The 15,575-nt window shown below is 24.9% G+C and overlaps 1 protein-coding gene across 1 annotated transcript; it reads left to right on the top strand.

The window, feature by feature from the left end:
* The first annotated feature begins 1,350 nt into the window (after positions 1-1,350).
* LOC112591603 lies at positions 1,351-11,782 on the top strand. Its single transcript, XM_025335465.1, has 9 exons — positions 1,351-1,668; positions 1,915-2,000; positions 4,396-4,501; positions 7,017-7,081; positions 7,173-7,208; positions 7,276-7,402; positions 9,444-9,529; positions 11,275-11,306; positions 11,372-11,782. Exons 1-9 carry the CDS (start codon positions 1,596-1,598, stop codon positions 11,424-11,426), a joined length of 666 nt encoding a protein of 221 aa, XP_025191250.1. The 5' UTR covers positions 1,351-1,595; the 3' UTR covers positions 11,427-11,782.
* Positions 11,783-15,575: the final 3,793 nt, after the last annotated feature.

Raw genomic sequence — 15,575 nt, forward strand, 5'->3', positions numbered from 1 at the left:
ATTAATTCAAAAATTGTAAAACTTTTATTAAATATTTTCGATTTCTTTTCTTTTTTCCTTTTTCTTATTTATGCACCTTCTAATCTGTAATTTATTTGAGATAAAGTATGCTAAAATCCTATGTAATTGAAGCCTTAATGCATTATTCAATAAAATATAAATACATAACTGAATAATAAAATTAAATAAATTTAAAATGAAAAAATTACTATCTAACTAAAACAACTACATTTGATTATTGCATCACATTTTTTATAATATAGAACTTTTTATAACAATAAATTAAATAGTTTTTATAGTTCACAGACACCAATTTAATTATCCATTGTATTGTCTATGCTTAAAGAAAAATATGTTAATTTGTTTGTATCTGTCTCTTCATGCCCGAGTCTTAGTTATATTTAATTGATATTAGTGTATCAATATTGGCACCCTACGCTGATATCAAATACTCAATGTTTTTTAATAAGTCACAGTCGATAAAATAATATATACATTCGTAAAAATCAAGTAGAATAAGTTAGTCGTATAAATTATATAAAAAAAATAAAAATAATCTCTTGTTTAAATACTACGTTTCTATGACCGTATTTGGACGACTATATATTAAAACATAATAAATATATGTATACTATATTATATTTATAATTATTAATTAAACTTACTAACGGGACAGTACTAAATGCGTTTCCAGTTCCCTTCACCGGTCGTCCTATTTCCGGGGCAACTTTTACGCATATACGTCACAAAGATCATAATAATAGGTAGTAATAATAATTAATAAAGTAATAACAAGAACTATTCTACACACCGTCGTTATATTGATATATATATATATATATAATTTAAACTCAAAATAGACCTCGGTAACCCCACAAAGAATGGTGAACGGCTGAAATTCGCCGAATTTCTCCAAACCACCACTACAATTATTATTGGTCATGGTCGTGCCCAAAATCACGTATTACGAGGAATTCATTATTATTATCTTTATTTTTCGTTTCACCGTAGTCCGGTCTAACCACAAATAACTAAAACTAGGGCGCGATCGAAGGGTTAAGCCGCGTGCGACCGGTTCCGAATAAGTCAACGACCCCACGGCCCAGAAGTCGGTGACAGTAGCATCATAACATCGATGTCAGGTTCGGTGCAGTTCGTGTGTTTGTACACATAAAGTACCAGTACATAATAATATGTGTAATACAACAAGATTGGGTCAAGAACAGCGGCGGCGACAGAAACACGAGTGGAGAGCGTAGGCGGCTGTGGCTTTGGGTCCTGGTGGGGACTCGGAGAAACGGATATGCCGTCCGAAGAATAATTTGCCGGTTCCGCGCGGCGACGTGTTCAACTGATGCCAAGTCACTGCTCAGTTCGTCTACTACTGTGGGTCTCTCCGTGGATATTTCGCTGTCGCAACGCGTCCTCGACATAACGATAATAATAATATAGCTATTGAACTTGTACCGTGGCGTAAAATATAAGTAAGACATCGCGTCGCAGAAGTGTCTGTACACACAGACGTACTTGACCGTCTTGATTGTACAATATCTTAATAATATTATTGACGTACGAACGAGAAAAACTTCGACGAAATGTCCGCTTACACTGCAATGATCAAATCTTTCGCAGTTGCCGTCATTCTGTTTCAGATATCCGTCACTTTCGGTGAGCATGATATTATAATGTAATTGTACATATAATGGTCTTTGGTATTACAATATTATTACTATACTCTCTAAAATCAATAAGTCGCGATAAATTATGTATGTATAATGTCTCCTAAGATGGCCAGTCTCCGTGGATTTTATACTCTTCTGGATGAGATTTTACGCCTGATATTCTTACATTGTGTAGTTGCTGTATTGTATAATATTATTTTAACCGTAATTAAATTCTATTGTGTGCTTTTAGCCGATGCAGGTCACCACAGACGAGGCAAAGAACTGTTGGACACCGAAGACAGCGACTTCTTTCGGTGTAAACAAGCCACCAAGAAGGTAAACTATTTACATAATGTACAATTTAACATACACTTACAATATAAATGTATTAGGATAGTATAGGTATACAATACTCGTATATGGTGTTATAATATATTTTTATACACAACACTTAGATACACGATAATATTTTAAAACATTAAATTTTATATGGTAAAATAAAATATTCCAACTTAGGTATATTCTCACCGTGCTCACAATTTGGCCTGGATTTCAAAAAAAAAAAAAAAACATACACTCTCGCCAAAACCCAACAAAAGTACTTTATTAAGTGTAACAGATTTCTCCGTAACGCTTACATTATGTGAATAGTATAATAATATCGTGTACATAATAATTTATTTACGTTACACCGTAAAAATTCTTATAAATGTATTGTCATTTTATAACAATATTGATACAATAAATACGCTCATTGTGAAACACGTAAAATGCATTGGACGTTTTTGGAAATAATAATTTTAGTCCATCGTCCTAGTTGATTTAATTGAAAAAGTAAAAGTTCTTTTGTTAAAACTGCTATCCAACAATAAAACCGTTAAGATTTGTTTGAAAATTTTCCTCGAATTCGGATCATAATGAATTAACTTTTATATTAGTCGCTAAAAGAAAATAATTTATTTTTACAATTAAAAATTTAAAGTTATTTTTTTTAGTTTTTATATACCATTTTTATTATACATATATATATATTTTATACAGAAAAATATCATGGAATAATAATAAGATATAGCATATGTAATAGTGTTACTGTCTTCATTGTATAGTATACATCAAGATATAATAAGTAATTTTTTGAAAATAACAAAATACAATAGTACAAAACAACAAAAGTTAAAAATTATATAACTTAGACATAGGTTATAATTGTTTATATTCTTGTAGTTATAAATTATAACTGTTAAAAATCTGATTTAAATTTAGACTAAACCGCTTTTACCATAAAATAAAATATTGCAGAATATTTAATATAATATCTAGATAATACAAAACTCCAAATGTTTTAAAAATTTTTTATAAATCAAAAAAATGTGTATTTTTATATTGATTTTTATATTTTTATGTAAGTTATTGCTTAGCTTTAAAGACAATATTTAAATTTTACCAAGATTACTTTCATCGAAATATTACTAAAAAAATAATTTAATTTAAAGTTTTATTTAAAAAAAAAAAAATAAGTATTCATTTTATTGTTTGAATTAAATTATTATTTACTTAGGTGTATACCTACCAACTTATATTACAGCATAATATTTTATAATTATAAATTTAAAATAAGTTCGATTAATATTTTTTTGTTTTAATTAAACAAAATATACTTCAAAATGTTTTATCCAATTCTTAAGAAATAGGTTTACATCTAATTGACATTTTAAATTTTTTATATTATCGCAAATTTCATATTATTTATATTCAGTTCAGAATTACTTAAGACGAAAACAACAAAATTGAATAATTATTTAAATTTTTAATTAATTCTTATTAAAACCATACACTAAAGACTTTTGAAATACTCATGTAAAAACTTTAGTCTGATTTAACTTGGTAAAATATTCGATTGAGTAGTCGATTTTAATTAACTTGTCGACTACAGTTTGGGTAAAAACTTGCTGAGAAATTAAACAGTACTGCTTGTTTTTCCTTTAAAATGTTATATAATTTATATAAAAGATGAAACAAAAACAACGCAATTGTGCTTAAAAAGTTTTTTTTTAGCAAGTCATACACGGATAATATATTAAAACAATTGAATGTATTTTTTTTTTATTATTATTATTTAATATTAAAGTTAACCCTTATAAACAAAATATTTTGAAAAAATTATAAAATATCAATTATTTTAGTTATTAATATAAAATATTTCAAATATTTCAATATTAAAAATGAGTATTTATTTCTAATAACTATATAATTTTTGCTTAAGTAGAAAATATGTAGTTGTAAAATATTTAATTAACTAAGAATAATCACATAAATTTTTCATCTTCAAATAACATTTTATACAATTATTATGTTTCTTTGTATTTAAAACAAGAATTCTGCAGGTACACATTAGATATATGAGTTTCAAATAAAAACGTTTCTGTTATTAAATAATTTTTAATGCACCTATTATTTTTTGATAGTCTGCCAAAATATTCTCAAGTAGACATGATTTTTTTTCTCTAAATTATCCAGGTCGATGGTACGATGGTTAGTTTAAGTTTGTTTTTGTTAGCAACCACTCTTAACTTAATTTAATGATATTTTTTTTAACCACAAACTTCCAACAAAGTGTTATAAAAATAGAAGTATTTATAAACTAAAACAAAAAACTCTTAGTTTTTAATCAAGTCCTGTGTTTTTGAAAAAATAAATAAAATAAAAACTACTTTTTTTTTTTTTTTTTAAGTCATGTTGTGGCCCAGAAAATGCGATGAAACGATTTGGCGATAAAGACAAAGTAGCAGCTGACGAGTGTTACGCACAAGTAGCTGAAAAGTTTGCAACAGTTACAGGTAAATTTAATTATGTTCAAAATTAACTCAGTCAATTTAGTATTTAGTATATAAAGTCTGTTTAAATTAACTTCATATAGATAAAAATATATTAGGCATGTACATTTTATTATTTTTACCATATTTCGCTTTTTGTATAGATTTGATTCGTAGATTAGTATTCTTATAATCCATATTATGATATTAGGTAGGCACATTAAATATTTTAGTAAAGATAATATTTCTATCTTTCATACTCAAAGTTATTTAATGGTGACATCGAAGTCAATAATTGTGTAGTATTAAATAAATTTCCTATACATTGACGGTTGATGATATAAAACAATATTCAATAATATCATAATTTTATTATCAGTAAAACGTTATTAATCGTAATTTCGACTAATCGTTTGAAAAAAACAAATAATTTTGATCATAGGTATCATAGTTATCTAATGCAAGTAATTATTAAAATATTATTTTTTTTTTTAATATATAAAAACAATAATGATATCATACTGTATTATTTTGAATAGCATAGTAAAAACGTATATAATAATAATATATGCGTTTTTAATAATATAATCACGTTGCGATAATTTTGAACTAAAACTTTCTACATTATGGTTTCCATTCAACTACGAATTTTAAGGTTTTGAATTTTTGACCTCTAAACTTTCTCCTTCACGTTTATATTAAGCGGGCATTCAACCTAACTAATTATGTTAAAACAATAATGTTTATTTATATGTAATACATATAAATAAAAATATTCTAAATAAATTAGTTTTGATTCACTAATTGAAAAACCTATAAATCGAACTAAAAATGGACGTTTTTATCTAAATTTTATAAAAAATTAAATATTTAACAATATACTTTCATACCATTATGTGTATTGTTTTTTAAAAGTACTTTTTGATCAAGTTTATATTAAAATTAGAACACTGTCTACCTTTATTTAAAAATCTAGTTTAAATAAAAAATATATTAGAAATGAATACTTGCATCCTCCTTTAAATTTCTTCAAACTATATATTTTAGTCCTTAAAATATCGTATGGCGTATACCTAACTACTAATAGTTATCTATACAAGTTATTTTCAATCGTTTTTATACTGGCCAGTAATATGGCGGTATCAATAAACATGAAATGTTATCCACAAATTTTCATTATTATTTATTTTCCAATAAATTCAAAACGCTCTGATTTTAGGTGAGAATAAAATTTCAAACTTGTTTAATATTATTATGCAAGTATGAGTATCGATCGAGTTCTGTAAAATATTTATCGTTGGCATTTGTATCCCCATGCGCAAACCTATGCATATTATATGAGATGGTCAGTTGTATTTTTCACAAATTCGTTTGGTATGTACAGTAGGTAAGTTTCGAATTAATTAAAAAAAGGGATCAGTAAAAGGATTTGAATAAAATTATCCCCTTCGTCTAAATTGACAAGTTCGGGATTAAAATCTAGACTATACAAGCACATGTGTTGCAAACATCATGTTAGTATAATATCGAAGTAATTTTTCATTATAAAATTACTATTAGATAACACGAATGTCATTTTAAATTAACAAAAACTAATTCTCGACACTTGGTCAGCAACGTAAATCTCCAGAAAACACATACATGCAATGAACGATATAATCATTCCAGTACATGTCCAGATTAGTAAATTTCGTCTTTTGAGTATACACTTTGGAGTACCAATATATTAAGTTCATAATTAATATTTTGTTTTTGAAAATGTATACATATAATAATAAAACAACAACGTGCTTTTGGTATTTTAAACGTACACGAAAATTAATTTGCAGTATATATTATATGCAAATTCATATCGCCCATTCAAACCAGGTTACAAGCGTATTATGTTTAAGATATTTAAAATCCAAATTAATATTATACTTTGAACAGTTTGTTTTATTTTATTGAAAATGATTTAATTTCAATCACACCATGTACATTTCATATTATACCTACATGTAAATGATTAAAAAAATTACTTCATACCTTCCTAAAAGCTTGACTTACAAACATAATAACATAAATTACAATCAATTTAAATATAATCGCTTTTTATCTGGAGAGTCCACAAAAAAAAATTAACAATAATAAAATTATAATTATATATTAATTATAAAATTATACACTTACAACAATACGACACTAATTATAGTTTAATATTGATTAAAATAAAATAAATTTATCATAATCATGCATATATATTACGTATTAAAATATTATTTATATTTTATCATAATATAACTACATTAAATTAGCTACTTTTGATTATTGTGCTGGAATTTTATTTTCAATAGTTATGTTTTTGCGTAATGAAGAAGTTTAATAATAATAAATAGTTTAAACATTTTAACAAAATCAATTTTTGGTGATTAAAAAAATAAAAAAAATTATGAAATGTAATAAATTAGTTAACTACATAAAATACTGACATTACTTTAAAGAAAAATATTCAATAATAAAATATCTTGGTATCATATAATTGTATTTGACGATTTTACAGCTACTACACCCAAACCAGACTTGTTTTCCAGTGAAGCTGTAAAGATTACCAAGAAAAAGCAATTCGTGAGTGTTTTTTTCTAAATTTACAAATTAAATTTGTGTATTTTAATCGAACGGCTCATTTTTTTTTTTTTTTTTTTTATTTGCATTCCAGTGTCTTCACGAATGTATCGGAAAGAAAAACAAATTGGTATAGAAATTAATATTAAATATAATATTAGAAAAAAATAATAATATGTAATTTAAAATTTATTTAGCTCGCCGAAGACGGTTCACTGAACAAAACGTTTATAGCTGATTACGCAATGAGGAGCGTCTTCAAAGAACAGTGGCAGAAACAAATAGGGCAAAAGGCCTTGGACAAATGCCTCGAGGAGACCTATAGTAAGTATACCCACATATCTTATTGTCTGTATATACGTAATTTTACACGGCAGCGAGCACCACGGAAAACAATACGCCCAATGACTATATATTGAACGAAGCCTTTATCGAGATTTTTAAAAAATAACACGCGTAGAACAAAAAATATATAAAATTCAATCGTTATATTATCTATATTTTATAAGCAAACCAACGTCAGAGTCGCCGTGAACCGGTACACTGTATAACATTTTTCGGGTGTATGCATACATATTATATGTTACTTAACCTAAATATTTTCATAAACTTTATTTTTTAATTAATTTGTAACCATGGAAATAGTACGTTTTGTAAAATAGGTTATTTTCAGTATTTGTACGTTTTAAAAATTTAAAATAGAAAAATAGTACATTTTTGAATAAAATATTTGATATCAGTTATCAAGTAGTTCTTTCATAAAAAGTCAGTTATGTAATTTCATTGAATAGTACGTTTGGATGCAAAAATTTAAAAAAAAAAAGCTGATATTTTAATGTATATTTTAAATGATAATAATCGTTTACAATAAAAAAAAAAAAAACGACACTTGTCTTATTGATTTTTCTGTATAATTTGACAAATAACACAAACGCAATTTAAAATTTTAATTTTCGTAGTCCAATCGAGTAAATAATACATACTCACAGTATATGTATAGTCTTCTACGTATAATTTGAAAGTTAATATCTATGCTGAACTTAATATTTCTAAATTATGATAAAAATTGTATTTAAAAATAAATATTTATGTTTAAATATTACGTATAAATAAAAATATATTTATTCTTCTAGCACAAATGTGTTTTAAATCAAAAATCCATTAATGTTAACGATCAATACAAAAAAAAAAAATGTATAAATGAACAATTCGACCAAAAGGCTTAGAAATGCTATTATTTATATACGCGCACTTTCTATGTACCTACCTACCTAGCAAAACGATTGCCACATTATAAGTTTCTTTGTAATATGAGCTTTGTAAAAATGGTAAACTCCCCATTATGGTAACGGTGTTAGTTAACTTACCAATAGCATACCGTAAGTCCTGCAAAATCGATATTATATTAAACATTTTTCAGTGCAGAAATTGTTTGATAATTTCCATTGTAATTAATTCACTTATCAGATCTTCAAAAAATGTTATTGTTTATCGAAGAATTTTACTAAAATCGTAATCTTTAAAAATCTTATTATGCTTTATCAAAATATTAATTAATTTGTTTATAATAAATACAAAGTCATTGGCCGTCATTATCGTATATTAAAAATATAACCATATCCAAAATTAAAATAAATTGCAGTATAATATCAATAAAAGGTTATAACTTCAAGTCGCGTGTCGTATGTACATGTACATTTTAAAAATTGTAATAGCTGTACGGGTAATAAATTATAATATTAAAATAAGTATATTTAGTTTATTAATTTCGTCCCAATTTATATGAAAATGTATTTTTGGAATAACTTAAATACATAATGCACTGCTATACTGAATACGACGCGACGGTTAGTTTGTATTTGTTATTGCTATTCAATAATGAAATTATTAGAAAATCATAATAGTATAATAACAACGAAATACGTTATAATTAAAAACATCGAATCATATACAGCAATATTTTATTTATTTGTTTTACATTTTCTATATTTAATGATGAAATTAGATTGTATGATAGCTTCAGCAAATGAGCATAGTGCACATTGGCATAATATTTGTATCATTACATTAATATATAAACATACGTAAATAAATACTATTACAAACCCCTTTTCTATTTACATATTGTATTAGTCTTTGTTTTGAATTAATTTAAATAATTTAATATGCAAGCTTTTGACTCGAATTAATTTGTAAAATTGTTGATTCAATTGAATCTCTGTAACCGACTGATGAAATCATTGCGTTATCGATTAATCAATTCAATACTTTCAACAAAATAACAATTTATACATAAAATACCAAAATAATATAATTTACTAAGTACATTGTACCTATTATTATGAAACCATACAATTTGTTTCAGTACCATGGCCAGCAGAAGAAACAGAACACAAATGTAATCCAGTATACGTACAATTCCAACACTGCCTGTGGTTCGAATACGAATCGGTAAGTTCGAAACGCTGTTGTTAATTCCATTTATTTTTTACACTCGAATAGATAATTTTTTCTATTATCCAAAAACAATATATACTAGTATCATACTTACATATTATACTAGAGTGGTGTAATAGTAATATCATTTTATAACGTACATGTACAATCAACTAACGATGCCGAAACCTTCTCGCGTTCCTCTAAACGCAGAAACCTGATGTTAAAAGTTTAAAACGTTTATTTGTGATTTATTCATCAGAATTCCATGAGCCTATAATAAATAGTACTTAAATTTTAAACGAAAATTTTTCAAACGAAATAATAATAAAAATTAACAACTCGTCTATAGAATTTAATATTCAACACAAAACAAATATTGTACTTCAAGCACACAATTCAGTTAAAGATGTTTTCGCATTGCATCAAGACTCTTTTTTCAATTTTTAACTTTTATACAGTATATTTTTTGTGCATTTTTAAATGTGCATTTTTTACTCCGATGTTATCTTTCATGTTTTTAATTTGTAACATTTTATTGTACTACAAAAAATGTACATTTTTTTTTCAAAAGTTTGTGTCGACTCTTTATTTGAAAAAATATAATTTTTATAGGGTATAATTACCAACTAATCAATACCCTTTTGATAAATTAGAAAATTAAACAAAATTGTTTTGTAAAGAAAATTAACATTATATATTTTCAATTTAAAATATATGTACTTTAAATAATAATTGGCTTTTATTACATAATATTGCATAAAAAAATATATTCTTATTGGTACATAATATTAAATTTATCTAGTAATAAAAGTAATTACATCATAATACTCGTATGAATATAAGTTAAATATTTAACCAGTACTTTTATAATTCAAAAAATTATCAAAATATGTTAAATCATTTTTTTTCCACTGTAGATTTATTAGAGTGTTTGAAGAATTAAAATAATATTTGTATTGGTAATTAATGCTTATTATTTTATGAATAATATTAGAATAATATTTTGAAAACTGTAAAAAAATCATTTCTTGATCAAGATAACATATAATTTTTCATTAGTTTTTGTAAAATCATCAATAACACAATAATATTATTCATTAAAGTATAATTATACTATAAGCTAAAATTAAATATGATATATTTTTATTAAGTTATGTATATATTATATATATAAACAAAATGTGTTTGCCAAATAATAGAATACTCAATAAAATAGAAAATTAATTAAAATTTATCTATTTAATTTAAAAACATTCTTAAAAAAATTAAAATAAATTTTTAATATTTTCATAATTCTAATATACTTATTTGGTCATTAAGTAAATATAAATAAAAATAATATAACATTAAATTTTTTATTTACGTTACCCCATACTATTACTAATAATTAATAACTAAACAATATACGTAACTAAACGTGTGAAGCATTCAATTTACAGGTGATTAATTTTGTACTGTTTATTTTATTCTATAAAATAATATACTTCATGATAAAGTACCTTCACTGGGAGACCTCATCATTCCTTTATTTCTATGGCATTATTTTATTTTATTTATTGTTTGATCGATCTTTTTCTTCTAACTTGCAACAGATTGCTTAACAAATAATTTTTTAAAATAATATTATTTTATGTATAAGTTAGATGCTTTGACAGTTTAAGACCTGACATTTAAACATATAATCACACTTAAATTAATATTTATTTTCAATATATGCTATACTTAATAAATATTTTTTTTGTTTTAATTTTTTTCAGAACTGTCCAAATGATAAAATTAAGCTAACCAAGTATATTCATAAATTGTATCATATTTTTATAATATAATAATAATAATTTGTTCAATCATAGCCAAAAAATGCGAAAAGACACGAAAGCGATACAGGATGCAAAAATCGCCATCAAACTAATGATCTGCAAATTAATGATATTACTACTCTGATTGAAAAACTTTGGAATAAATAAAACATATTACACACGTTTTCAGTCAGTTCATTAAAATTAAAATCTATCGTTTAGCTTCATTATTATTTTTATTATTATTATTATTTTGTTGTGAGTACTTTTGGAAGGTTTAAAAATAATAATAACTAATTGTATGGAGTTAAGATCCCACCATGGTTTTATTTTTTTTATTATATTTTATTGTTTTTTAATTGTTTACACATAAAATAATTATGCTGTTTTTATATGAACTGTGTTAATGAACACATATTTTATATATTATCATATTATATTGTATTATAATTTACTGTCACGCATATAAATTCTGTACACTATTATTATTATTATTATTATTTTAATGTAGTATAATTTATAACTTTAATAATTTTATTTAATCTACAACATTTTTGAGCTATCATTTGATTTATTTTGTTTTTATTAATAAATTATGATTAAATACTATTTATAAAAATATATTTTTTTTTCATCTTATAAATTGATTTATTTTTATGTTTTATATGACGGTTTCAAAAATAATGTTTTTAATACCTAATGACATTAAATTAGCTAAATTAATTTGAACTTAATTGAAAAATGAAAATAAAAAAGATCAGTCTCCATAGTGACCATTTCTGTAAAATCCCTATTCAATATTGAACATAGTTTTGGTCATATTCCGTTCAAATAAGACTTATACTGAATATCTTCAACTTGCGGTGTTCCACAGTACCAACGTCCAATTAAATACCATAAAACCGTCTACAAAAAAGAAAATCTATATATATATATATATATATATATATAAATAAAAACAAAAATGGGGAAAAGTTTAATGACGTCTGTGGTAGTCGTAATGGAGTTTGAAAAGCGCTAATATGCGTTCCGAATCATCGTCGTTATCATTATCCTTATTATTTTGATCATTATCGTAATTATATTACTTTATTATCTAGATCTTAATTGTAATTATTATTATTGCCTTGTTCGTCATTGTTATCATTATTATTATTATTATTATTAATATTCCGATAACTAATTGTATTATATGTTTAATGTCCCACTACATTATACTCAACTCATAGTTAAGTATATAAGTATTTTATTTATTATAGTCAATATGCTGTAACTATGAGTCTCACATGGTAAGATAAAAAGTTCCGTTGATTATGTATCCTCGTATATTTTTAAGTTAGTTATGATTTATATGATACCAGGCACTAGCCGATCCGTCACGGCTTTGCCCGTGATTGGTTACTTATTTTGCCTTCGGACGATATTTATAGAATTTTTTTATTCAAATTTTATCGTTTAATGTGATCCGCAAGTAAATATAAAAACAGTTAATAAAAACGTATTGAAATGTTTCTAGCGGTATAAATGATAAATATATTTTCATTGAAAATAAATAGAGAAATAAAATAAATTTTAAATAATCTGTTATTAATAAAGAGTTTCATAAAACTTCTGAGTATATAACGTTTTTTGTTATATCTCCTATTGAAATCAAAACCCTTAGATGATTCAAGTCCCCAGTTCGAGAAAATCCACGAATAATTGTCCATGTGAAAAGCACTCTGAACGAATATCTACGCCAACGTAGTTAAATATTTGACCTTGAGCTTTGTTGATCGTAATCGAAAAAGAAACTTTAATAGGGAATTGAAGCCGTTTGAAAGAAAACGGCAAGTCAGTGGAAATCATCGAAATTCTTCGAATAAATGTAATTTCACCTTTTGCTGAACTTGTAGGAATTATATTTTCTATAATATTTCGCAAAGATTTCATTTATAGACTTGTACCGTTAAATAACGTTGGTCATTAGAGATTAGGTACGTAATAATTTAATTAGAGCACTAACTTTTAATTTTAATTTATGAGGAGAAAATCTCCCGAAGGATAAAAATAATTGAAAAATGCTTGTGGATGTAACTGTATTAATAGATATTCACATTAAGTTAACCGATTTAGCTGAAATTTTTTACTACTAAAACTGATAGTCTGCTCAAGGTCAAACATTTAACTCTGTTAGCATAAGTGATAAGTGATACATAATCGGTAAACTTTACTTTTTTTTTTAGGTATGACGCTTATGTCCGAGAGTAGGCCTGAGAACCTAGTTTAGACACCTATTTGGCAGAATTTTAAGTTGGGCACCCGTAGGTTTCTGTTGTTTGTGGTTAAATAGGCGTCTGAACTAGGCCTTCAAGCCTACTCCCGGACATAAACGCCATACGCATATCGGTTAACTACTTTAATTTGATTGAAAGTCAACTAAATGGAAAGTTTTGTTGTTTATTTAGGGTTAACAATGGTTAAAGAAAATAAAATTTAAAAAAATTAAAATAAATATACATCTATATTGCTATGTGAATTTTTTAATTTTTCTAGAACATTACATTTAGTTATTAACAAAATACTGACTATAGAATTAAAAATATACAAATACATAAATTTATAAAAAAAAAACTTGAATGTACGCCATACCGACGTAGATAACAAAATAATGTGGTTTATGAGTTTTATTAACTTCATAAAATTAACTGACGAACTACGATTTATCATTACGACCGTAACTTACTAATAAAAATATTTTGGTGTATCTACATAAAATAAATTATTAAACTGCAATTATCGTCTTTGAAAATTATTATAATATGTATTTTTGTGATGTTTAATTTATCTTCTAAAATAATATAAATCGAGCATATTTTTTTATTAAGCTACCAAATTTGAAAAAAAACGAATAAACATATATACATATTAATAAGTAATATCCTATTAATGTGAGTTATGATTAAGGCTTATTTATGAATAATTGATAATAAAGCCAGTTAATGACATTATGTCTATGTTTTCTAACAGCATTATCCATATGACTACAAGTCTTACTTCTTTTACATTTTTATCTTTTTAACAGCACTCTATACTTCTCCTCAACTACCATGTCAGTCATACCATAACTATGCCTAAAATCCATGCTAATTCTTCTGTTTTATTTTTCAAAGAAATTTTTCAATCACGTCTCTTTGATATATTTTTGATACTTTTTTTTTTAACTTCTTGTAAATGGTCAAAACTTTATTAGCTTACTCTTCATACACTAAATATTCTGAAAATCTCTGGACACTTTTCCATGAATCTTAATCGATTTTTAGTTATATTTCCTTTTTATCTCTTTTTCCTAGGTTCTCATCAGTTAATATATTTTTAAATTTAATTTCTTTACTACATTTTTTTATTTATTCTTTTAAACTCTGATCACTCTTTACTATTTTTATTTCTATTATATCATTTTAAATTAATTTTTCTTCCTTACTATTGTATCCTATACCCATTATTATCTTAACACATTGTGTTCTTTTCCTATAGCTCACTTTTACTCCATTAACAATACCAATTACCACACTTTTAACTATATTTTCTACTTTTTTTTAAAATTTACTTTATATTTCCCTCCATGTTTTACACTTTTTTTTTAATTTCAATTTCCTTATAAATAATTTTACATTTTCACTCATTGAAATCACTGGTTCCAGGTTCCAGCTCAAAAGTTAGTTTAAGCCTATTAAAAAAACACATTAAGAAATTAGATACTGCTAGAGCCTAGAACAGAGTCTAAAGTATACAAACCATCACCAATCATAGCATAAGGTGTTTAAGATATACTAAACTCAATAGGTAATTTAAATTTCAAAGAAACTACTAGCCATATACAGCAGCTAAAATCGATTTTCAATGGTAACATAAAAATATCGATGAATAATAAGCACCAGCTTAAATAAACATTAAAAACTCTCGAAAATAACAACATTTAGTATCATAAAATACCAATTGAATTAAAAAGAAGTTCACAGATTTCACCCTCTCACTACTTAATTTTCATTCTCTTAACAGTTCTTTTCTTTTGACTACATATCTCCCTATGATATGTTACACATTTTCTTGGAATTACTTTACATTTCATTCCTTTAAGGACTCTCTAATTCTCCATAAAAAACAATCTAAATGTGACCTATTTCTTTCACCTTTAAAATGCATGTAATATTCTTCCTACAAAAAGTACGTATTCTTATTGCCAATTCATACCTACGTAAACTAAAGTACTCATTCCTACG

The sequence above is a fragment of the Melanaphis sacchari genome, unplaced genomic scaffold, assembly GCF_002803265.2.
Source record: "Melanaphis sacchari strain LSU unplaced genomic scaffold, SCAv2.0 Contig13_pilon_pilon, whole genome shotgun sequence".
NCBI lineage: Eukaryota > Metazoa > Arthropoda > Insecta > Hemiptera > Aphididae > Melanaphis > Melanaphis sacchari.